This window comes from Ranitomeya variabilis, chromosome 5 (assembly GCF_051348905.1).
Source record: "Ranitomeya variabilis isolate aRanVar5 chromosome 5, aRanVar5.hap1, whole genome shotgun sequence".
NCBI classification, from domain to species: domain Eukaryota; kingdom Metazoa; phylum Chordata; class Amphibia; order Anura; family Dendrobatidae; genus Ranitomeya; species Ranitomeya variabilis.
The window spans coordinates 444,543,636-444,568,175 of NC_135236.1; the positions used below are offsets into that span (position 1 = coordinate 444,543,636).

The 24,540-nt window shown below is 42.1% G+C and overlaps 1 protein-coding gene and 1 pseudogene across 2 annotated transcripts in view; one reads left to right on the forward strand and one right to left on the reverse strand.

Moving 5' to 3' along the window:
* RPAP3 (RNA polymerase II associated protein 3) overlaps positions 1 to 24,166 on the forward strand; it is a 136,048-nt gene extending 111,882 nt beyond the window's left edge. For both annotated transcript variants that reach the window (XM_077265383.1, XM_077265384.1), the window contains 4 exons: positions 5,467 to 5,647; positions 9,511 to 9,608; positions 11,955 to 12,055; positions 23,952 to 24,166. In XM_077265383.1, coding sequence (XP_077121498.1) covers positions 5,467 to 5,647; positions 9,511 to 9,608; positions 11,955 to 12,055; positions 23,952 to 24,037 — 466 coding nt within the window. In that variant the 3' untranslated portion in view covers positions 24,038 to 24,166. The remainder of the gene's footprint in view (positions 1 to 5,466; positions 5,648 to 9,510; positions 9,609 to 11,954; positions 12,056 to 23,951) is intronic.
* Positions 1,170 to 4,215, reverse strand: LOC143773439 (tight junction protein 2 pseudogene; annotated as a pseudogene).
* Positions 24,167 to 24,540: the final 374 nt, after the last annotated feature.

Genomic DNA, 24,540 nt, shown 5'->3' on the forward strand with positions numbered 1-24,540 from the left:
TTTTCAAAGCACTCAATATAGCCCTTATAATAGCAATGTCCTTCTGTTCCCTATTATAAATATTCCCCCTGTACCTCCTTTTACACATCCCCATCTTTGCCATCTTATAATAATGCCCCCTGTTCTTCCTTATAATACTCTCCTGTACGTCCTTATAATAAGAATGTCCCCTATTGTGCCTCCTTATAATAATGCCAACCAATGCGCCTCCTTATAATCATGCCCCACGTTGTCAGTGTAGAAATAATATAGTCAGCCTGTTGCTGGCAAAGAAAATAAACTAATGCCACACCTCACTCCCACCCCATGATGTGCTCCTCCTCACAGCAGTCTGGGGTATGGAGGGGTGGGCGTTGCAGAGCCGTAATGTCATAGCCCCATCCGATGTCCCTTGTGTGGCGCCACTTGCCAAAAGCAGCCTCCCTCTGTACAGTTGACAGTATCAAGGTCCTGAATTTGTTCATTAAGGTCAAAATGATCAAAACAGAATCGATAAAAAATGCAATTGGGGCAGGTTTATGTTATTAAGCTTTTTCCAAGTCACAATGACAATACCATTCTTCTACTTTTCAGTTCACCCGCTGTGTATGTCCTATTCTAATGTATAATGTCCTTCTGTCAACAAACTGTCATGTCAATTAAGTTATTCATTTTATGATTCTTATGATGTAAGTTGTGCTGCTGTGATACCATAATTTCCCACGGGATCAATAAAGTGTATCGTATCGTATCGTACCAAGAGTTAGGGAAATATAGGAGTTAGATATGTTATATTGACGGTTATTGCTCAGTGATTATGTGCATTGTCGGGATTCAGTAACTCTTTCCTGACGTGATGTACATGTACGCTAGCGTCAACTTAATGATGTTTAACCACTTGAATAGATGCTGTCAATCTCTGATAACGGTGTTCAAGTAGAGTGATTGCGTCATGCAACCATCCCGGCGCCCATTGCCACCACCCACCCCACCCGTGCGTGACTGATCATGGAGTGCTGATGGGTTGCCATGGTAATCAGAATTACACTTGATTCTTGTGCAGGAGAACGGCATTTTTACTATACACTGTAGTAGTGTAGCATTGCTGGATATAGAACAAACCATGCAATGGTAGCAGGTTCAAATCCCCTAAAAAAGAAGTAAAAATTAAAATGTTTTTAAAAAATAAGTTTTAACCACTCCCTTTACTTATCAAGACCACGGTCTATGCTTCTGCCATGACTACGATCTCTTTTATACATCTGCTCATCATCAAGTCCACGGTCTATACTTCTGCCACGGCTGTAATCTTGCTTAAGTCCATAACCCACATTAAGATCTTGGTCAACGCTTCTTGCTCTGTTTCCATAACCTTTTTGATCTCATTCACAATATGGTCCCCTTTCTTTGTCCCTTCGGAAGCCTCTATCTGGACTAGGGTCTCTGCTTCTAGATCCCCCATATCCGCTCCTATCACTATATGCACTGTAGGCAGTTCGGCTCTCCATGTCTGTGTAGTCATCCATTATATCAAGGGCAGGTTCAGATTTGCTTGGGGCACCCATTTGTTTCCTTCGTGGCCTTCTCACTACCAGAACTGCAGTTTTCCCACATTTTCTTAGCTGCTGAACTGCAAAAGAATGTGGCACATTTTCCAGGAGGGTTCCATTAACCATAACAACTCGATCATTCTCTTGCAAGTGACCATCTGCAGGTCTTCCTTGAAGGACATCAGAAATTACAATGGAATTATCACCATTATTAAAATGCGGGTTGTCTCGTCCGCCTGAAACTGCAATGCCAAATCCTTTCTTTGGATCCTTTTGTAACGTCACGTTATATTGTTCCCAAATTGTGTCTTCCATTCCGAATCCCAGAGAAGCCTGTGACCTCCAGCTGGACCTCCTGTGACCTCCTCCTTACCTGGAATGTGGGTCACCAGTGTTCGCTCTCTGCTTGTCCTCCTCCCGCTGTGCGACCACCTGGCCTGCTGGGAAGTTCTCTCTCCGCTCCACAGCTGGAGGTCACAGGCTTCCCTGGGATTCGGAATGGAAGACACAATTTGGGAACAATATAACGTGACGTTACAAAAGGATCCAAAGAAATAATTTGGCATTGCAGTTTCAGGCTGACGAGACAACCAGCATTTTAATAATGATGATAATTCCATTGAAATTTCTGATGTCCTTCAAGGAGGACCTGCATGACTTGATGATGAATAAAAGAGATCGCACTCCCTTTACTTAGTTTAAAAATTGAGAATTAAAAATAATAAACCTATTTGGTATTTTCTTCTGTAAAGGTCTTGTCTATGAAAATATTAAATTAACCTGTACAATAAACACTATAAAAAAGACAAATAACATTTTTGGTCACCACACCACCCTCAAAAATGCAATAAAAAGCGAGCACATCATCATCATAAGTATCCCGAAATGGTATTAAAATGCCAGCTTGCCATGTGAAAACCAAGTTCTCACACATATCCATTGATGGGGAAAAATAATATTTACCCAGTAAATATATTTTTACAAACTTTTTAATGTTTTTTATTTATTTTTTTATTACCAACAATAGTGTATATAGTGAATAACTAGTGAATAGTTAGGTCCGACAATATTTGGGCAATGAACGAATCTTCGTGATTTGGCCTCTACATGCCACAGTTTTATTTAAAATGAAACAACTGAAATGCAATTGAAGTGTAGACTTTCAGGTTGAGCTACGGTAATTTTTATCTTAATGAACAAGCCAAATTCTGACCACTGCCACTTTGTGGTAATAACTCTTGAACGCTTTAATGTATCACACTGATTCGAAGATTGTTTTTTCTGTGACATATTGTACTTCACGATGGTAGTAAAACTTATTCGATATGATTCGCATTTATTTATGAAAAAATTGAAAATTTATGGAAAAATTGGAAATTTTGCAAAACATTTCGCAATTGTCAAACACTTAATTTTTGTGCCCTTAAAGGGAACCTACCACCTGAATTTGGCGGGACCAGTTTTGGGTCATATGGGCGGGGTTTTTGGGTGTTTGATTCACCCTTTCCTTACCCGCTGGCTGCATGCTGGCCGCAATATTGGATTGAAGTTCATTCTTTGTCCTCCGGAGTACATGCCTGCGCAAGGCAATATTGCCTTGCGCTGGCGTGTACTCCGGAGGACAGAGAATGAACTTCAATCCAATATTGCGGCCAGCATGCAGCCAGCGGGTAAGGAAAGGGTGAATCAAACACCCAAAAACCCCGCCCATATGACCCAAAACTGGTCCCGCCAAATTCAGGTGACGGGTTCCCTTTAAATCAGAGAATTATGTCACAAAATAGTTCATAAATCACATTTCCAACATGTCTACTTTACAACAGCACAATTTTGAAAACATAATTATTTTCATTAGAAGGGTTAAAAGTTGACCAGCGATTTCTACATTTTTCCAACAAAATTTACAAAACCATTTTTTTAGGGACCACATCACATTTCAAATGGCTTTGAGGGGTTTATATGACAAAAAATACCCAAAAGTGACACTATTTTAAAATCTGCACCCATCAAGGTGTTCAAAACCACATTCAGGTTTACTGTTCACCAGAGGAAACCATCTAACTTGAAGGAGCTGGATCAGTTTTGCATTGAGAAATGGGTAAAAATCCTAGTGGCAAGATGTGGAAAGCTGATGGAGACTTATCCAAAGTGACTTGCAGCTGTAATTGCCACAAAAGGAGGCTCTACAAAGTACTGACTTTGGGGGTGTGAATAGTTATGCACACTGAAGTTTTCAGTTATTTCATCCTGTTTGTTGTTTGCTTCACAATAAAAAGAAAATCAAATATTCACAGTCGTAGGCATGTTCTTTACAGGAACTGATGCAAACCCTCAGTAAAAAAAGATGAAATTCCAGGTCTGGACTATGGTTTGGAAAACCGCGAAAATGCCATAACTTGTCGCTGTCCAAACACATTTCTGAACATATCAGTGTGTGTGTATATGTATATATGCGTCTCTGTGTGTGTGTGTGTGTATGTATGTGTGTGTGTATATATATATACACACACACACACACACACACACACACACACACACACACACACACACACACACACACGTTAGCGACTCCTGTAATTATGCCGAACTAAACATTAATGTTGGCAGGTCATTTTTACCTCACGGTTATCTCCTTAGTGACCATCAATATGTCTTTTTACTAACCTCCGATATCACACAGTAGCATCCCCGACTGGTGAAAATGCAGTAGCTGTTGGCTGTACGCTATATAGCTGACACTTTGCTTTATCAGCCTTGATTGGTGTTGGCAACAACCATGGCTTTTTAACAACTTAAATGCTACTGTCTAGTGACTACGGCACCTAATTGGTTAACAGAGTGTGGGGGCTCCCTCTTTTTACCCCCATTGGCACTCTGAAATTATGATTATGTTGTCCTGATGTTTACCATGGCAATTCATGGCCAAATGGCGGCCATAGAGTCTGCTGGCTATAGTAGCATGTTGAGAAGTTAGCAACATTTAGGTGATAAAAATAACATGTTTGCTTCCTGCTATTCCACTTTGTATTAATTCCTGAAAAGCATCTGAGAGGTTATTAAACTACCTGACAGCAGTTTTGAATATGTTCAGGGGCACTGTTTTTAAAATGATCTCACTTTTGGGGATTTTATGACCTATAGGTCTGCCAAAGTCACTTCAAAACTGACTAGGTCCCTAAAAAAATAAGTTTTGTAAATTTCCTTGAAAAAAATGAAAAATTGCTGCTACAGTTTTAAACCTTCTAGCATCCTAACAAAATAAAAGGATATTTTTACAATGGTGCTGATGTAAAGCAGACATGAGGTAACTGTTATTTTCTGCAGGGCTGTGGGGTCGGGAAGTAAAACCTCCAACTCTGACTCTGAGTCCACCAAAATGGGATCAGACTCCACGACTCCGACTCCACAGCCCTGATTTTCTGTGGTATGACTGTCTGGATTAAAGGGATGATCATTGAAAGTTTTACAAATTTCTGATATGATCTGCATTTATTTATAAAAATATCAACATAAATTTCCTATTAACATAAAGTACAATGTGTCACGAAAAAACAAAATAAAAATCAATGAGATGCGTTCCAGAGTTATTACCACATAAAGTGACATTGGTTAGATTTGAAAAATTTGGCCCGGTCACTGAGGGGTTAAAGCCAAAATCTGAAAAACTGTTTAGACATTGAACCCCACTTTGATTCCCCCCGCCATTTTTTTGTATATTATATGGTAAAATGAATGATGTCATACAAATCTAAATCTCATCTTGCAAAAATAAATAAAAGCCCTCATGTAGTTACTGTATATCGATGGGGAAAAAATGACTTTTGGAAGAAGGGGAGGAGAAAACAAAAAAAAGGGGAGGAAAAAGGGTTAATATAGTCTCTATGTAGAAATATTGTCCATTTCCTTCCTTCAGTATAAAATATTTTCATTAATATAGGGATAACACAGAAAACAGTATCGCAACCCCCACCAGACCGGCAAATCCGGGAAAGGATCAGCCTGCGTTATCTGCATCACTAGACAGTGTCGTTCCGGGAGTTCCTGCAAACTCATTTCAGTTGGAATCGGATCTAAGAAGACTGAAAGGGCACCCAGATATGTTATACACATATGTAAAAGTAAGCACACCTACAGTATATTTGCTATTCTTTTATTCCTCAAAGAAGTCTCATCAAAAATTGTATTCCTTAATCCTTCCTAAAGTTTTTGTAGTAGTGTGTAAGTGTATTAAAATACTTACCGATTGCTGTCTTCCTGTCCTCTGACCTGAAATTAGACAAGCTGGCTCACACTAGGTTTTAAAATGGATTAAGGAATACAAATTTTAATGACAATTCTTGTTAAAAGTGGTACCGTCACTATAATTTCTATTTTTATAATCAATGGTACACATGAAACTAAAAAAAACTTTGTAATATATGTTATCAAAGAAATCTGCTTCTTTGTCCTCCTGGACTGATCATTACTTTACAAAATTCTCAGTTTATGGATAAAATGTGCATTCAGTGAAGATTCTACTAAGAATTTTCTCAGTAGCAGCCGCCATCTCCTACCTCAGTTATGTAAACATCTGGCTTCACTGAATACAGATTGTACCCAAGAATTGAGAATTTCGAGAATTAATGATCAGTCCTGGTGGAGAGAGAAGCAGATTTCTCTGATAAGGTGCATCACAATTTTTCTTATTTTCAAGTGTATTAATGATGTATGACATAAAATTAAAATGATGGATACTCATTTAATGATATAAGTATATTATTTAATTTAAATTATTAGAAGTATTTGGATTGAGGACTGTAGGATCAGGGTCTGACAAACCATTGGTGCCTCCCAGGGGCCTAAGAAGTAAAGGATGGGTCCTAATTCTACCTTTAAGGCAGTTGGAATTGTGCATTATGACTAGAGGGCTCCTATATTGCTCTTGCATAGGGGCCTTCTTCTGTCTGTGTCCTTTACAGTGTAGTATGCTGCGTTTATTTGGTGTAGCTCATCTCGACTCTACATCTTAGGTCTTTTCCCCTCTCTCTGATGGTTTCCCTCTATACTTGCTGAGTAGTCTTAGGCTGGTTTCAGACTTGCGTTCTTGTGCGCTGCGGATGGCAGCGTACTTCCTCCTTGCCATCCACAGCGCACAGGAACGCAAGTCTGAAACTAGCCTTAGGCTTCTTTCACACTTCCGTTTTTATAATCTGCACAGGATCTGTAAAAATGTTGAAATGACGGATCCTGTGCAGATCGTAAAAAACGGGTGCACTGGGCCCGTTTTTCTGACGGACCCGTCGAGACTATGTGCACCTGTTGTGTATGCGTCTTCGCAGCGGTTTTCCGCTACAAAAACGCATACACAACAAAACCCTGGTTAAAAATAATGGACGCTGGAAGGTGAGAATATTGCGATTTTTTTTTTAAATTAATTTATTTTATTTTTAACATTATATCTTGTTACTATTGATGCTGCATAGGCAGCATCAATAGTAAAAAGAGAGAGAGAGCGAGCGAGAGAGAATTTCACTGACGGGAAATTCTTCCACGCATGCTCAGTTTGAAAAGACGGAACTCGTCGCTGGATTCCTGCTTTTGACAGTCAGTGACGCATCCTGCGCCCGTAGGCTTCCATTGGAGCCAGTAACGGGCCGCGCAGGATGCGCGCTGAGCGATTTACCGACGTGCAGAAAAAACGTTCCTCTGAACGTTTTCTCCGCCCGACGGACAGCGATTTTCCGACAGATCCAGTGCACGACGCATGAAGTGGATGGCCATCCGTCACAATCCGGTGCTAATACAATTCTATGGGAAAAAACAGGATTCAGCAGAAAAATTTGCTGGATCCTGTTTTTCAAAGATCGACGGATTTCGACAGGAGCTAAAACACGGACGTGAGAAAGAGGCCTGGTGTGATGTAAGTGCTGTGATGTAAGTGCTGTGCTTTGTGTTCAGAGCCAATCAGACGTCCTCCTAATTCTGCTCCACCCCCTCCCTAACAGCATGAGTCTCATGCATATAAACAAGGTAATACAGGGCCTTCTCAAAAAATTAGCATATAGTGTTAAATTTCATTATTTACTATAATGTAATGATTACAATTAAACTTTCATATATTATAGATTCATTATCCACCAACTGAAATTTGTCAGGTCTTTTATTGTTTTAATACTGATGATTTTGGCATACAACTCCTGATAACCCAAAAAACCTGTCTCAATAAATTAGCATATCAAGAAAAGGTTCTCTAAATGACCTATTACCCTAATCTTCTGAATCAACTAATTAACTCTAAACACATGCAAAAGATACCTGAGGCTTTTAAAAACTCCCTGCCTGGTTCATTACTCAAAACCCCCATCATGGGTAAGACTAGCGACCTGACAGATGTCAAGAAGGCCATCATTGACACCCTCAAGCAAGAGGGTAAGACCCAGAAAGACATTTCTCAACAAATAGGCTGTTCCCAGAGTGCTGTATCAAGGCACCTCAATGGTAAGTCTGTTGGAAGGAAACAATGTGGCAGAAAACGCTGTACAACGAGAAGAGGTGACCGGACCCTGAGGAAGATTGTGGAGAAGGACCGATTCCAGACCTTGGGGAACCTGAGGAAGCAGTGGACTGAGTCTGGTGTGGAAACATCCAGAGCCACCGTGCACAGGCGTGTGCAGGAAATGGGCTACAGGTGCCGCATTCCCCAGGTAAAGCCACTTTTGAACCATAAACAGCGGCAGAAGCGCCTGACCTGGGCTACAGAGAAGCAGCACTGGACTGTTGCTAAGTGGTCCCAAGTACTTTTTTCTGATGAAAGCAAATTTTGCATGTCATTCGGAAATCAAGGTGCCAGAGTCTGGAGGAAGACTGGGGAGAAGGAAATGCCAAAATGCCTGAAGTCCAGTGTCAAGTACCCACAGTCAGTGATGGTGTGGGGTGCCATGTCAGCTGCTGGTGTTGGTCCACTGTGTTTCATCAAGGGCAGGGTCAATGCAGCTAGCTATCAGGAGATTTTGGAGCACTTCATGCTTCCATCGGCTGAAATGCTTTATGGAGATGAAGATTTCATTTTTCAGCACGACCTGGCACCTGCTCACAGTGCCAAAACCACTGGTAAATGGTTTACTGACCATGGTATTACTGTGCTCAATTGGCCTGCCAACTCTCCTGACCTGAACCCCATAGAGAATCTGTGGGATATTGTGAAGAGAAAGTTGAGAGACGCAAGACCCAACACTCTGGATGAGCTTAAGGCCGCTATTGAAGCATCCTGGGCCTCCATAACATCTCAGCAGTGTCACAGGCTGATTGCCTCCATGCCACGCCGCATTGAAGCAGTCATTTCTGCCAAAGGATTCCCGACCAAGTATTGAGTGCATAACTGAACATTATTATTTGATGGTTTTTTTGTTTGTTATTAAAAAACACTTTTATTTGATTGGACGGGTGAAATATGCTAATTTATTGAGACAGGTTTTTTGGGTTATCAGGAGTTGTATGCCAAAATCATCAGTATTAAAACAATAAAAGACCTGACAAATTTCAGTTGGTGGATAATGAATCTATAATATATGAAAGTTTAATTGTAATCATTACATTATGGTAAATAATGAAATTTAACACTATATGCTAATTTTTTGAGAAGGACCTGTAGATGCTGCAGCTTTCATCCCCTTCCTCCATTTTAACTATTTACTAAATCAATCAAACTAGATGTATGTTTTTTTTAATTATGTAGAAAGACCAGGAAGGTAGTATGAGGAATGCTGCAGAGGTTTCTGAACATTTACTAACATTATATATTATTTTCTCCCAATAAGATGTATTAAGTTCATGTACGGTAACTTTTGTTTTGTTTTTTTAAACTAGTTTATACAAAATTAAAACAATATGGATTATTTTGTTTCTACATAGATGGACGCTAAGACTATTTGTAGTTGGACCATACATTTTAGTGTGTAATCCTGTTATTAAACATACTTTGTTCTTTTTGCTTCATTTTTAGCAAATTGAGCCTTCCCTTTACCGTAAGCTGTTTCAAAAAGCTTTAGATCCAGATGTCTTCAATGAAATTGTAAAGATTCTTCGACTTAAATACATTGAGTAAGTGGCAAGTCATTGGTTTATGCTCAGAAGTGTTTCATACATTTCGAGAGAGATGTCCATGGTTATTTGTCATTTTAGAGCCACATTTGATAGTTGCCGATTTAAGGGAATCTGTCAGCAAGATCAAGTTCCCCCCTAAACCATTTATATGGGCATCTAGGCCAGTGAAGGATAAACACTTTACATTTGCTAACCATTGCTTGAATACAGAGAAAAATTGTGGATTTCTCTGGATTCCGACAACAGGTAATGGTCAATAAGGTACAACGCGTTCATCTTTCTCTGACCTTCTGTGCCAGTTGAATGGTTTAGGCAGGTTGATCTTGTTCACAGATTCCCTTTTAGGACTGCTCCATAACACTTGTGTTTCACAAGTGACAGGAAGGAAAGAGATCACCAAATACATCCAATTCCTTTCTGGCTGAATCGTATCCAGTGTATTTGGAGATTGGCGTTTGTCATATGAATCAACATATTTTCTTAGTCACAATACTGCAAAAGAGGATAGTTCTCTGGGGAATCTCTCCATAGTGGACCATTCAGATATGTTCATACATTGTAAGTAAAATCTGCTATTGTTCCAGACATAGCACGGTGGATGACAATGTTACAATGTCATCATACCAATATACATGCAGATCTTAACTTACATTCCTGCCAATGTAACATGAATTTTGCAGGGGATTTCATTATTAGCAATGTAAGCGGTGAAATCTCCACATTGAGATTTCATTTTGATAAAGCTTTTCCACAACTTGTCAATTTCATGTGGATGTACCCTTAGGATTCTCTTCTTTTTTTTTTTCTTTTAATTTCTTCTGTATATCCTAAGTGAGGTCTCTATGTATGGAGCGGGCTCAAGAGTATAACTGCCACAAAACCCCACAGATACCGGATACTTTAAAAAGCTGCTAACTGCTTGTTACAATAGTAACCAGAGCTTATTAACCATTTAAATACTCTGTTAATCACTGGGTGCTGATAGGCTGTCATGGCAGTATGGATGTGATGAAGGTCCATGCTTGTCATCTTGGCCTACCTGTGACGCGCGGCCTGTAGCTGGGCTTTGTAAGAGGACTTCTTTTTATCTATGTGCTCCAATACTGGGGTACTGTTGTACATAGAGCAAGGCAAGTGAACAAATGATCGCAAGGTCAAGTCCCCCAAAGGCGACTAAGAAATAAAGTAAAAAATAAAAATGATTTCTGATATGTTCATTACCCACACCCTCCTTTTTCATCATCATATTAGGTATCACTGCATCCATGAAAGTCCAAAGCATTAAAATAGAAAATTAACCCATACTGTAAACACCATAAAGAGTTAGAAAATTGAAATGCTGTAATTGTCATTTTTCAGTCACCAGCACTAAAAAAAAAAAAAAAATGCAATTAAAACATTGTATGTATTCCAAAAAATGTATGTATTCAAATGTTGGCCATTGATGGAAAAATGAAAAATGTTATGGATCTCAGAAACTAGAGACACAAATCCAGTTTATTTATTTATTTTAATTTTAAACATTTTTTTCACCCCTAAAAAATGATGCTGTAAGTTTGATATCGCTGTAATCTTGCTGACCTGAAATATAATGTTGCCTAGCATTCTCACAGCACAATGCATTTTTTCTTTTCACTCGTTCACTGCACTTAGATTTATTTTTTTCTGTTTTTCAATACATTACATGTAAAGTAAATGGTGTCAGTCAAAGGTACAACTTGTCCCGCCAAAAAACAAGCCCTCCCTGTCAACAGAAAAATAACAAAGTTATGGCTCTCAGAAAATGGTGTGGGGGAAAAAACAAAGATCAAAATTGTCTTTTGCGGGAAGGGGCGAGTTATGGATCTGAGGGTGCAAAGGATCAGTTATTATTATTCAATGATTTATTTCTAAAGCTGTTTACTTTCGGAAACCTGATACCCCATTAACCCCTCCTTGTACTAGCCCTCCATATGAACATACCCCCGATGAGAAGCGGTGAAGAGATCTGTCTACGTCCTGTCCAAGTGTATTGGTAGAGCAGTAGGACAAGGTTTGTCTGAGATGATGGTATGCACAGTACAATGCAGGAGTTCTCATGGTTATTGATCCGCATAGCAGCACCAGGTCTCCATGTTCAGGCTTTCGCCAATACAAACTACTGGGTTTTTCATTAACTTTGACTAGATGCCAATAATTAGCATGACCTTGCCTTTAGCTCCGCTGTAATGAAAGTTCTTCTACACACCAGTATATCCACATACAGCTTGGTAAATAATCATTACCAAGATCTACAGCAAGTTTATTGAAAATAGGGAATAATACCTTATTATTATATTGTGTTTTTTTTGTTATTTCTCCTAGAAATGAAGACGCAGATATTGTGATGGAAATTTTACAAACCTTTTCTGAGCTTAGGAGGTTTGATATGGCAGTAATGTTTTTGTCAGAATCGGAAAAAGAAGGTACTTTTATATAGTTAGAATATATGCTTTTTATACAATGAAAGTATGAATATCTAATATTTCTAATGTATATTGATTAAGTGTTGCTATAAACCTGTTTTACTATCCTTTCCAATAGGAAATGAAATATATTGCAGTGACCTTATTCCCAACATACCCAGCCCCTCAATATTGAAATCCTGTTCAGTCCCAATTCCTCTGGATGTAGTCTAAAGAGTAACCACCTAAGACGGACATATGTGTGATACTATTCATAGTAGCTAGAAATTATTAGAATGGGTTCATATACAGGGTGTTAAGTGAAGATATGCAGCGGATTTGCCTGGGGTTCCAACCCCTACACTCCATTTTGGTCTTAAATGGAATAAGCAGGTTTTTGCTATGATATGTAATCTGAGAGCTGCAAGGTGTAGGGGCAGAGACACTGATTCCAGTGAGGTGTCGCTTAATAGGCTGCATTTTGCCGTTTCAATAAAATGAGTTTTATCAGAAGGAGATTATTACTAAAGGACTAGGTGTCGCATCCCATCCTGCCCCTCCCCCACCACTGATAGCAGCTTTCAGTTAATATATATTGTACACAGAATGCTATCAGTGTTGTCGGCAGGGTTATACACAAGGCTCAACTTTCTGTGCTCTGCTAGATCTGCAGCAGAGAACGCAGTGATTCTATCACAGCTGCTGCAGACTTTAAACTACATCACTGGAATTGGGGTCTCTGTCTATGCATCATGCTGCGGTCGGGTTGCATATTTGGTAAACCCATATTTCCTTGTCTTTTACAAAGTTCTGCGTTTGAATTGATAGCTGAATAGCATCATTTTTCCTGCGATTGTGCAATAGAGACAAACAAATAGCGCACTTGCTTTCTGGTTTGCTTGCAGATTACTTTATTTGAGGTGCCTCAGGATCAAAGCTAAGAAAGACTTCTCTAGGCTGCCTAAGAGCAATTCCGGAAGCTTTGTTTAGCTCCTCGTGGTGGGCAAAGGAGCCAGGCAGATGGAGTTTTTCATTTTTCTCTGCACTTGGATCTTGCCGCTCCAGATGCTTGAAAAATAAAATTAGGTTTTCGATTGAAAAGTTTTATCATAGTACATCTTCCATTAACCCCTTCACCCCCTAGCCTGTTTTCACTTTCCTGACCAGGCCAAATTTTACAAATCTAACCAGTGTCCCTTTATGTGGTAATATCTCTGGAACGATTCAACGGATACCACTGATTCTGAGAATGTGTTTTTTGTGACACATTGTACTTTGTTAGTGGTAAATTTAGGTCGATGTTGTTTGCATTTATTTGTGAAAATATTTTCAAACATTTAATTTTTGTGACCCTTGACGACATCCGCCGTACAGATATGGCGCTGCGGGAGGTGCATTCCTGCAAACTGTCATACATGCATGGTGTGGTGGCGATCAAAGCGGGTGTCGGCGCTGCATGAGAGTTGACACAAGGTGGCAATGCCCACCACCGGTGCTACTGAGTGCCATGAGGTCACCCAGGTACGGTGGCCTATAAGTTCTGAGGCTGACACGCCTCATCCGTTTGTGCGAATATCTGATCTAATGCCCTGGAATGAAAAAAGCATTGCATAGTATTAGATCAGCAATCAGGGCATGGAAAGTTGATGTCCCATACTGGAACATCAACATGGGCGTGGAGAGAGGTGAATATTCATTTCTCTTAAGTAGCAGCATACGTGACCACCTGGCGGCTGACACTGTGTGCGCTACTTAATACTCACTGCAATTCCGGCGTGGGGAGCGGTGAGTATTCCGGCAGCTGTGCTCTGCTTGTGTGCAGTTTATGATGTCCCTGCCATTCGCTGCTTCAAGCATAAAGCAGCTGCTGGCAACGGGACAAGACGCTGCGAGGAAGCGCAGGGAGGTAAGAGTAATGGTTTATTTTTTTTATGCTTTTTTGATGGGGGCCAATCATGCATATACGGATAGGGATGGAGCAATGCATACACGGATAGGGATGGAGCCATGCATTCAAGGATAGGGATGGAGCCATGCATACACTGTTAGGGATGGAGCCATGCATACAAGGATAAGGGATGGGACCATGCATACAAGGATAGGGATGGGACCATGCATTCAAGGATAGGGATGGGACCATGCATACAAGGATAGGGATGGGACCATGCATACAAGGATGGGGATGGAGCCATGCATACAAAGATGGGGATGGAGCCATGCATACAAGGATATTGATGGGACCATGCATACAAGGATAGGGATGGAGCCATGCATACAAGGATAGGGATGGGACCATGCATACAAGGATAGGGATGGAACCATGCATACAAGGATAGGAAAGGAGCCATGCATGCAAGGATAGGGATGGGACCATGCATACAGGGCTAGGGATGGGACCATGCATACAAGGATAAGGACGGAGCCATGCATACAAGGATAGGGATGGGACCATGCATACAAGGATAGGGATGGAGCCATGCATACAAGGATAGGGATGGGACCATGCATTCAAGGATAGGGATGGAGCCATGCATACAAGGATAGGGATGGAGCCATGCATACAAGTATAGGGATGGAGCCATGCATTCAAGGATAGGGATGGAGCCATGCATTCAAGGATAGGGATGGAGCCATGCATTCAAGGATAGGGATGGAGCCATGCATTCAAAGATAGGGATGGGACCATGCATTCAAGGATAGGGATGGAGCCATGCATACAAGGATAGGGATGGGACCATGCATACAGGGATAGGGATGGAGCTCAGGAGGGAGTGAAAGGTTTCAAAGAGTCGTTTTGGATTGTGGGCTAGAGATGTGATGAGGATGGTAAAGTAGACTTGTTTAGCCAGGTGGACAGCAGAGTTTTAAGTTTTGAGCATGAGCTTCTAGTGGATGAAGTCTTCTACTGAGTGATTTTCTCCACAGACGCTCGGCACACCTTGAGCAGCGCTGAAGAAAACGTGTTTTCAGCATGTGCCAGGGCTGCTGTCAATGCTGGGTCGTTCTGCGTTTTGCATGTGCCTCTTCATGCAGGGTGCTCTGCAGTGTATTGTTATAATGTGACAATGCTGAGTCTGGACAGGAGAGGGAAGAGATGGCAGCTAAAGAAATCTGTAGATTGTTCATATGCTGGATATTGATGGCACATAGATTTCTGTGTGTGTGGTAAGTGGGGGTGTCTTGGGTGTTAAGACAGTTCTTGACATAGAAGGAAAGAAGGTTATGGTCAGTGAGTGGGAGAGGGTAGTTGATAAAGTCATGCAACGAGCAGAGTCATGAGTATTCCCGTCTTCATGTTTAGGAGAGTTAGTAAGCTGTGAAAGGCCAAAGGAGTAAGTTAGAGAAAGAAGATGAGAGGCTGATGGGGAGAGCGGCTCATCAATGGGGATGTTAAAATCCACCATGATGATAGTGGAAATATCACAGGATAGGAAGTGTGGCAGCCAAGTGGCAAAGTGATCCAAAAACTGATGGGAGGAGCCTGGAGGACAATTCACAAACCCCACTCGCAGAGAAGGGTTTGTAGAGTCTAACATTGTGGACTTTGAAGGCAGGAAGCATAAGTGAGGGTACCAGGTGGGATAAACTGGAAAACACATTTTGATGAAAGCAGCAGACCAACACCTCCACCTTGTCTGATCTCAGGTCATGGGGTTTGTGAAAATTGTAGCTTACCCCATACGAGAGAGCACTGCTGGATCCAGGTTTCAGTGAGAGCCAGAAGGTTATATGAATTTGGAAGGAATAAATATTGGATGTAGAGCAGTTTGATGCATGCTGACCGTGTGTTCCAAATGGATGAATTAAAAGGGACAGGGGAAGGCATGCACTGAATGTTCATAAAATTGGCAGGGTTTCTATGTGCTGCAAGATGAGTTAGATATAGTAGTGTATGTGGAGGCTCAGGGTTGGGAGAGATGTCGCCAGCGACGAAATTAAAGAGTAGATGGTTCACTGATTTGTGTGAGCGTTGGGCACTGTAGGGTGGTAGTGGATGGTTTTGTGTAATTGAGAAATGTCTACAGGGCCTCAGAGTTCTACATGGGAGAGGGGAGGAGAGCGGGGCTGATGTATAGACTAGTGATGAGTGAATGTGCTCGGATAAAGTTATCCGAGCATGCTCGGGTACTAACCGAGTGTCTTCGGTGTGCTTGATTAATATGTTAAAGTCCTCGCGCCTGCATGTCTCCTGGCTTTATGACAGCAGCAACAAATGCATGGATTGCCTAACAATCAGGCAATCCATTCATGTGTTTTGTGGTTGTCGAACAGCCGCTAGACATACAGGGCCTCGAACATATTATTTGAGCACGCCGAAGACACTCGGTTAGCACCTGAGCATGCTCGGATAACACTTTTTCCTAGCATGGTCGCTCATCACTAATAGAGACTGTAGAATATGTCAAAGGGCAGTAGACGTGAAGGGAAACAGCAGCTAGGAAATATGTGAAGCAAAGAGATTTGGAAATTAGATGGTGTAGTACAATTTAACATGGAGCATGGTTGCTTGGATATCTGGCTTACCTGTCTTCTGCCCTATCCGCGTGCCATGTTTAACTGGCGAGACACTTTAAAAATTTTGGACATAGAATAAATTTCCCGTGCCCCAGCACACATGCTCTCTTTAACCCCTTCCCGACCTTTGACGCCACGTAGGCGTCATGAAAACCCGTGCCAATCCGACCCATGACGCCTATGTGGCGTCATGGAATGATCGCGTCCCTGCAGATCGGGTGAAAGGGTTAACTCCAATTTCACCCGATCTGCAGGGACAGGGGGAGTGGTACTTCAGCCCAGGGGGGGTGGCTTCACCCCCCCGTGGCTACGATCGCTCTGATTGGCTGTTGAAAGTGAAACTGCCAATCAGAGCGATTTGTAATATTTCACCTAAAAAACTGGTGAAATATTACAATCCAGCCATGGCCGATGCTGCAATATCATCGGCCATGGCTGGAAAACCTAATCTGTCCCCCCCCCCACACCCACCGATCTCCTCCCCAGTCCTCCGTTATGTGGTCCGCCCCCTAAGTCGTCCTGTCCGCTCCCCCGTCCTCCTGCCCGCTCCCCCCGTGCTCAGATGCCACCCCCCCCCCGTCCTCCTATCCACCCCCCATGCTCAGATCCCCCCCCCCCTCATACTTACCGAGCCTCCGGGCGTCCGTCCGTCTTCTCCATGGGCGCCGCCATCTTCCAAAATGGCGGGCGCATGCGCAGTGCGCCCGCCGAATCTGCCGGCCGGCAGATTCGTTCTAGGTATATTTTGATCACTGCGATATAACCTATCACAGTGATCAAAATAAAAAAAATAGTAAATGACACCCCCCTTTATCACCCCCATAGGTAGGGACAATAATAAAAAAAAGAAAATATTTTTTTTTCTTTTTCCACTAGGGTTAGGGTTAGAACTAGGGGTAGGGTTAGGGTTAGGGCATGTGCACACAGTGCGGATTTGGCCGCGGATCCACAGCGGATTGGCCGCGGATCCGCAGCGGATTGGCCGCGGATCCGCAGCGGATTGGCCGCTGCGAATTCGTAGCAGTTTTCCATCAGGTTTACAGTACCATGTACACCTATGGAAAACCAAATCCGCTGTGCCCATGGTACGAAAAATACCGTGCGGAAACGCTGTGTTGTATTTTCCACAGCATGTCAATTTTGTGCGGATTTCGCAGCGTTTTACACCTGTTCCTCAATAGGAATCCGCAGGTGAAATCCGCACAAAAAAACACTGGAAATCCGCTGTAAATCCGCAGGTAAAACGCAGTGCCTTTTACCTGCGGATTTTTCAAAAATGGTGCTGAAAAATCTCACACGAATCCGCAACGTGGGCACATAGCCTTAGGGTTGGAATTAGATTTAGGGTTGGAATTAGGGCTAGGGTTGGAAATAGGGTTAAGATTAGGCTTGTGGTTAGGGTTACGGATAGGGTTAGGGGTGTGTTGGGGTTACAGTTGTGGTTAGTGTTGGGATTAGGGTAAGGGTTGGGATTAGGGTTAGGATTAGGGTTAGGGTTGGGATTAGGGTTACAGGTGTGTTGGGGTTAGGGTTGTGATTAGGTTTATGGCTACAGTTGGGATTAGGGTTAGGGGTGTATTGGGGTTAGTGTTGAAGTTAGAATTGAGGGGTTTCCACTGTTTAGGCACATCAGGGGTCTCCAAACGCAACATGGCGCCACCATTCATTCCAGCCAATCTTGTTCAAAAAGTCAAATGGTGCTCCCTCCCTTCCAAGCCCCGACGTGCGCCCAAACAGTGGTTTACCCCCACATATGGGGTACCAGCGTACTCAGGACAAACTGGGCAACAACTATTGGGGTCCAATTTCTCCTGTTACCCTTGCGAAAATAAAAAATGACTTGCTAAAACATAATTTTTTAGGAAAGAACAATTATTTTTTATTTTCACGGCTGCGTTATAAACTTCTGTGAAGCACTTGGGGTTTGAAAGTGCTCACCACACATCTAGATAAGTTCCTTGGGGGGTCTAGTTTCCAAAATGCGGTCACTTGTGGGGTGTTTCTACTGTTTAGGCACATCAGGGGCTCTGCAAATGCAACGTGACGCCCGCAGACCATTCCATCAAAGTCTGCATTTCAAATGTCACTACTTCCCTTCCGAGCCCTGACGTGCGCCCAAACAGTGGTTTACCCCCACATATGGGGTATCAGGGTACTCACAACAAACTTTGGCAACAAATATTGGGGTCCAATTTCTCCTGTTACCCTTGTGAAAATAAAAAATTGCTTGCTAAAACATCTTTTTTGAGGAAAGAAAAATGATTTTTTATTTTCACGGCTCTGCGTTGTAAACTTCTGTGAAGCACTTGGGGGTTGAACGTGCTCACCACACATCTAGATAAGTTCCTTGGGGGGTCTAGTTTCCAAAAAGGGGTCACTTGTGGGGTGTTTCTACTGTTTAGGCACATCAGGGGCTCTGCAAACGTAACATGATGCCCGCAGACCATTCCATCAAAGTCTGCATTCCAAATCGTCACTACTTCCCTTCCGAGCCCCAGCATGTGCCCAAACAGTGGTTTACCCCCACATATGGGGTATCAGCGTACTCAGGAGAAACTGGACAACAACTTTTGGGGTCAAATTTCTCCTGTTACCCTTGGGAAAATAAAAAATTGTGGGCTAAAAAATCATTTTTGAGAAAAGAAAAATTAATTTTTATTTTCATGGCTCTGCGTTATAAACTTCTGTGAAGCACTTGGGGGTTCAAAGTGCTCACCACACATCTAGATTAGTTCCATGGGAGGTCTAGTTTCCAAAATGGGGTCAATTGTGCGGGAGCTCCAATGTTTAGGCACACAGGGGCTCTCCAAACCCTACATGGTGTCCGCTAATGATTGAAGCTAATTTTCAATTCAAAAAGCCAAATGGCGTGCCTTCCCTTCCGAGCCCTGCCGTGCGCCCAAACAGTGGTTTACCCCCACATATGGGGTATCATCGTACTCAGGACAAACTGGACAACAACATTTGGGGTCCAATTTCTCCTATTACCCTTGGGAAAATAAAAAATTCCGGGCTAAAAATCATTTTTGAGGAAAGAAAAATATTTTTTTATTTTCATGGCTCTGCGTTATAAACTTCTGTGAAGCACCTGGGGGTTATAAGTGCTCACTATGCATCTAGATAAGTTCCTTGGGGGGTCTAGTTTCCAAAATGGGGTCACTTGTAGGAAAGCTCCAATGTTTAGGCACACAGGGGCTCTCCAAACGCGACATGGTGTCTGCTAACGATTGGAGCTAATTTTCCATTCAAAAAGTCAAATGGCGCGCCTTCCCTTCCGAGCCTTGCCGTGCACCCAAACAGTGGTTTACCCCCACATATGAGGTATCGGCGTACTCAGGAGAAATTGCACAACAAATTTTAGGATCCATTTTATCCTGTTGCCCATGTGAAAATGAAAAAATTGAGGCTAAAAGAAATTTTGTGTGAAAAAAAAGTACTTTTTAATTTTTACGGATCAATTTTTGAAGCACCTGAGGGTTTAAAGTGCTCACGATGCTTCTAGATAAGTTCCTTGGGGGGTCTAGTTTCCAAAATGGGGTCACTTGTGGGGGAGCTCCAATGTTTAGGCACACAGGGGCTCTCCAAACCTGACATGGTGTCCGCTAGCAATGGAGATAATTTTTCATTCAAAAAGTCAAATGGCGCTCCTTCCCTTCCGAGCCTTACCATGTGCCCAAACAGTGGTTTACCCCCACATGTGAGGTATCGGTGTACTCAGGAGAAATTGTCCAACAAATTTTAGGATCCATTTTATCCTGTTGCCTATGTGAAAATGAAAAAATTGAGGCTAAAATAATTTTTTGGCGAAAAAAAAGTACTTTTTAATTTTTACGGATTAATTTGTGAAGCACATGGGGGTTTAAAGTGCTCACTATGCTTCTAGATAAGTTCCTTGGGGGGGTCTAGTTTCCAAAATGGGGTCACTTGTGGGGGAGCTCTAATGTTTAGGCACACGGGGGCTCTCCAAACGCGACATGGTGTCCGCTAAAGATTGGAGCCAATTTTTCATTCAAAAAGTCAAATGGCGCTCCTTCCCTTCCGAGCCCTGCCGTGCGCCCAAACAGTGGTTTACCCACACATATGAGGTATCAGCGTACTCAGGACAAATTGCACAACAACGTTCGTGGTCCAGTTTCTCCTTTTACCCTTGGGAAAATAACAAAATTGTTGCTAAAAGATAATTTTTGTGACTAAAAAGTTAAATGTTAATTTTTTCCTTCCATGTTGCTTCTGCTGCTGTGAAACACCTGAAGGGTTAATAAACTTCTTGAATGTGGTTTTGAGCACCTTGAGGGGTGCAGTTTTTAGAATGGTGTCACTTTTGGGTATTTTCTGCCATATAGAACCCTCAAACTGACTTCAAATGTGAGGTGGTCCCTAAAAAAAATGGTTTTGTAAATTTTGTTGTAACAATGAGAAATCACTGGTCAAATTTTAACCCTTATAACTTCCTAGCAAAAAAAAAATTTGTTTCCAAAATTGTGCTGATGTAAAGTAGACATGTGGGAAATGTTATTTATTAACTATTTTGTGTCACATAACTCTCTGGTTTAACAGAATAAAAATTCAAAATGTGAAAATTGAGAAATTTTCTAAATTTTCGCCAAATTTCCGTTTTTTTCACAAATAAACTCAGAAATTATCGACCTAAATTTACCACTAACATGAAGCCCAATATGTCACGAAAAAACAGTCTCAGAATCGCTAGGATCCGTTGAAGCGTTCCTGAGTTATTACCTCATAAAGGGACACTGGTCAGAATTGCAAAAAATGGCCAGGTCATTAAGGTCAAAATAGGCTGGGTCATGAAGGGGTTAAGCCAGATGTAGGACCACTTTGCCTTGTTGAATAAGTAATTAGCGATAGACCACAACAGGCATTACTATTCAAGATATACACCAGATGAACTTCCACACTGGACAGACACAGACCACAAATGATCAAGAGAAAGAAAACTGAATATTTAGAACCAAACATAGGAACAATTATTAATTCGCAGACTTGAAATCTTGGGAATCAAGTGAGATGTTCATGCTTAGGCCGGGGTCAGACGAGCGTATGGCATCCGATGCGATATGCTAATGACCTTCGGCTCCTCCTCTGCTGTGAGCGGGAGCCGAGTGTCATGTCTTGCACAGAGTGCGCCGAGTCTCGATGGGAGTTGCCCCATGGATGAATACTGGTCCGAGTGCTATGCAATGTTTTTCTCATAGCACTCGTCCGTATTCCTCACATGTGTGACCCCGGCCTTAACAAAAGTGAAGCAAGCACCTTAATGCATAATACCTTCTGGTTCCTTCTGGGGCATTTGTAGAGTATTTGTTCTACACTGTGAAAACTGCACTTAGAATAACTGCACTCAGAGACCAAAAGAAATATAGGGGGCTTCAACATTACTGGTAGCACAAAGGCGCTGAAAAAGCGCTATGGTTCCTTGCCCCCTTCTCTCCCAAAAGAAAACCCGCAAATTCTGCCCTCCCAAATCCAAATGTCTTTTTCTCTTATGATCCCCACAGTGTGCCTAGACCACATTAACCATCCACATGTTTGGCATGTCTTTAGCATTGTGAGCCCGCTTAATTTACATGTTCCATGTCTCCAGAAACACAAGCAGGACACTGCAATGTAAGGGTACTACAGTGGCAGATTTTCAGTTTTTCTCAGCAACATTCAATGCTGCTTGTTTTCTGGCAAACAGCCATGGTGTAAAAATCATCACTACATCTGTAGGTAAATTCCTGGAAGGGTGTAATTTCCATAACAGGGTCACATGAGGATGAGTCTGCTCTTCTGGCACTTACGGGCTCTGTTCATGGAGCCCGCAAACTATTCTACTATAATTTGTTCTCCAAGAGTAAGAGTCCCTCCATTCCGAGTCTCACAGTGTGGCTAAGCAGTACTGTGCCTCAAAAGTAGTTTTGGACCACATATGGGGTATTTGTGTACTCAAGAAAAAATGAATGGCACTATTTGTTATGCAATTTCTCCTATTATCCCATTCGAAAATTTAAAACTTGGGGCTAAATCAACATTTTAGTGTAAAAAAAATAAATATTATAAATAATTTTCCATTGAATCGGCCCAATGTTATACAATTGTGTGAATCACGTTTGGGTTAAAAATGCTCACTATACCCCTAGATGAATTCCTCAAGAGGTGTAGTTTCCAAAATGTGGGGTTTCTGCTGCTTGGGCATGTTAGGGTCCCTTCAAATATGACATAACATCCACAATCTATTCTAACCAAAATTGCACTCCAAACGTCAATTGGCGCTTCTTCCCTTCTGGGCCATGCCATGTGCCCAAACAGTAGTTCTCACCACATATGGGATATCGGAGTGCTCAGAAGGAATTTCACAACAAATTGTAAGGTCCTATTACCCTTGTGAAAATGAAAAATATGGGACTAAGGCCAGTCTCACACGTCCAGATAATTCCGGTACCGGAGAAATCTGTACCGGAGTTATCCGTTTCCGTGTGCTCACGTGGCACATCAGTGTGGCAGCCGTGTGCCGCCCGTGTGCCGACTGAGGACCACACGGACCGTGCAGGAGACAGCGCTAGAGTTAAGCGCTGTCCCCCTTGCGTGTGGTGCTGAAGCCGGTATTCATCCCTTCTCCCCAGCAGAGTTCGCTGGAGAGAAGGAATGAAAAATCAATGTTTTTTTTAATTTTTTTTGTTTTTAAAATAAAGTTCCCGGTCACCGCCCGCCTCCCACCCCGTGCGCCCGCCCGCTTGGATTAAAATACTCACCCAGCTCCCGCGATGCTTCCTCTCAGCGCCGCAGCTTGTCCTGTGTGAGCGTTCACGTGGTACCGCTCATTACAGGGATGAATATGCGGCTCCACCCCTATGGGGGGTGAAAACACGCTGACATGTGCAGAGACACATTTATTTTAATGTGTATACGTGAGTCAGTGTCTCCGGTACGTGAGAAAACTGTCACCATACGTACCGGAGCCACTGACGTGTGAAACAGGCCTAAAGCAATATTTTTGTGGGAAAAATGTTTTTTTCCCTTTTCAAAGTTCGTTATCACATTCTGTGAAGCATCTGTGGGTTCAATGTACTCACCACAATTCTAGATAAATTCCTTGAGGGGTGTAGTTTCCAAAATTGGGTGTCTTGTGGGGTGTTTCCAATATTTAAGCTCTGCAAATCCGCTATCTATTCCAAAAGTCAAATAATGTTCCTGCTGTTCTGAGCCCCCCAGTGCCCCCAAACAGTAGTTTTCCATTCACTCTAACGAGGCAGCAGCGTTGCTCATTTTACTGTTGACTGTAAATTATGATAACTACATTCAAAATAGCCATTAAAAGCGCCTCAAGCTTAAAAAAAAAATCATGGAATGATGGACTCGCCATTTGTTTTCTCTTGATTTATCTCTGATATTTTCTTTACAGATGTCCGCTCCTTATTTGCCTTCATAGAAAAAGCAAAGATGATGGATGACACTTATGCAACACTAAAGAAGAAATATGGCCTCTGAGTGTAATACAAACTGGGAGAAACCTAAATGTATTAAATAGACATTTGTGCGATCCAGTGTTATGAGGAAACCATATGCAAACTACCTGGAAAATCTGACGTTATGTACAAAATAAATGTTGCCTTTGTATGTGTGTTTTTTAATGATGTTATAATTCTCCTAGTATTTTTGGAAGCTGTAACCTTTCCAGGGCCTGAGGGACCAACGTTTCTTTTCGAATAAGGATATGTCTTCGTTCACTAAGAGGAACTGTTAGGCTGTGTGCCAACATTGCGGATTGGTGTGCGGATTTTTCTGCACCGTTTTTGAAAAATCCGCAGGTAAAACGCACTGCGTTTTACCTGTGGATTTACCGCAGATTTCGTGCGGATTTCACCTGCGATTTTACAACTGCAGATTCCTGTTAAGCAGGCATAAAACGCTGCGGAATCCGCACAAAAAATTGACATGTTGTGGAAAATACAACGCAGCGTTTCCACGCGGTATTTTCCGCACCATGGGCA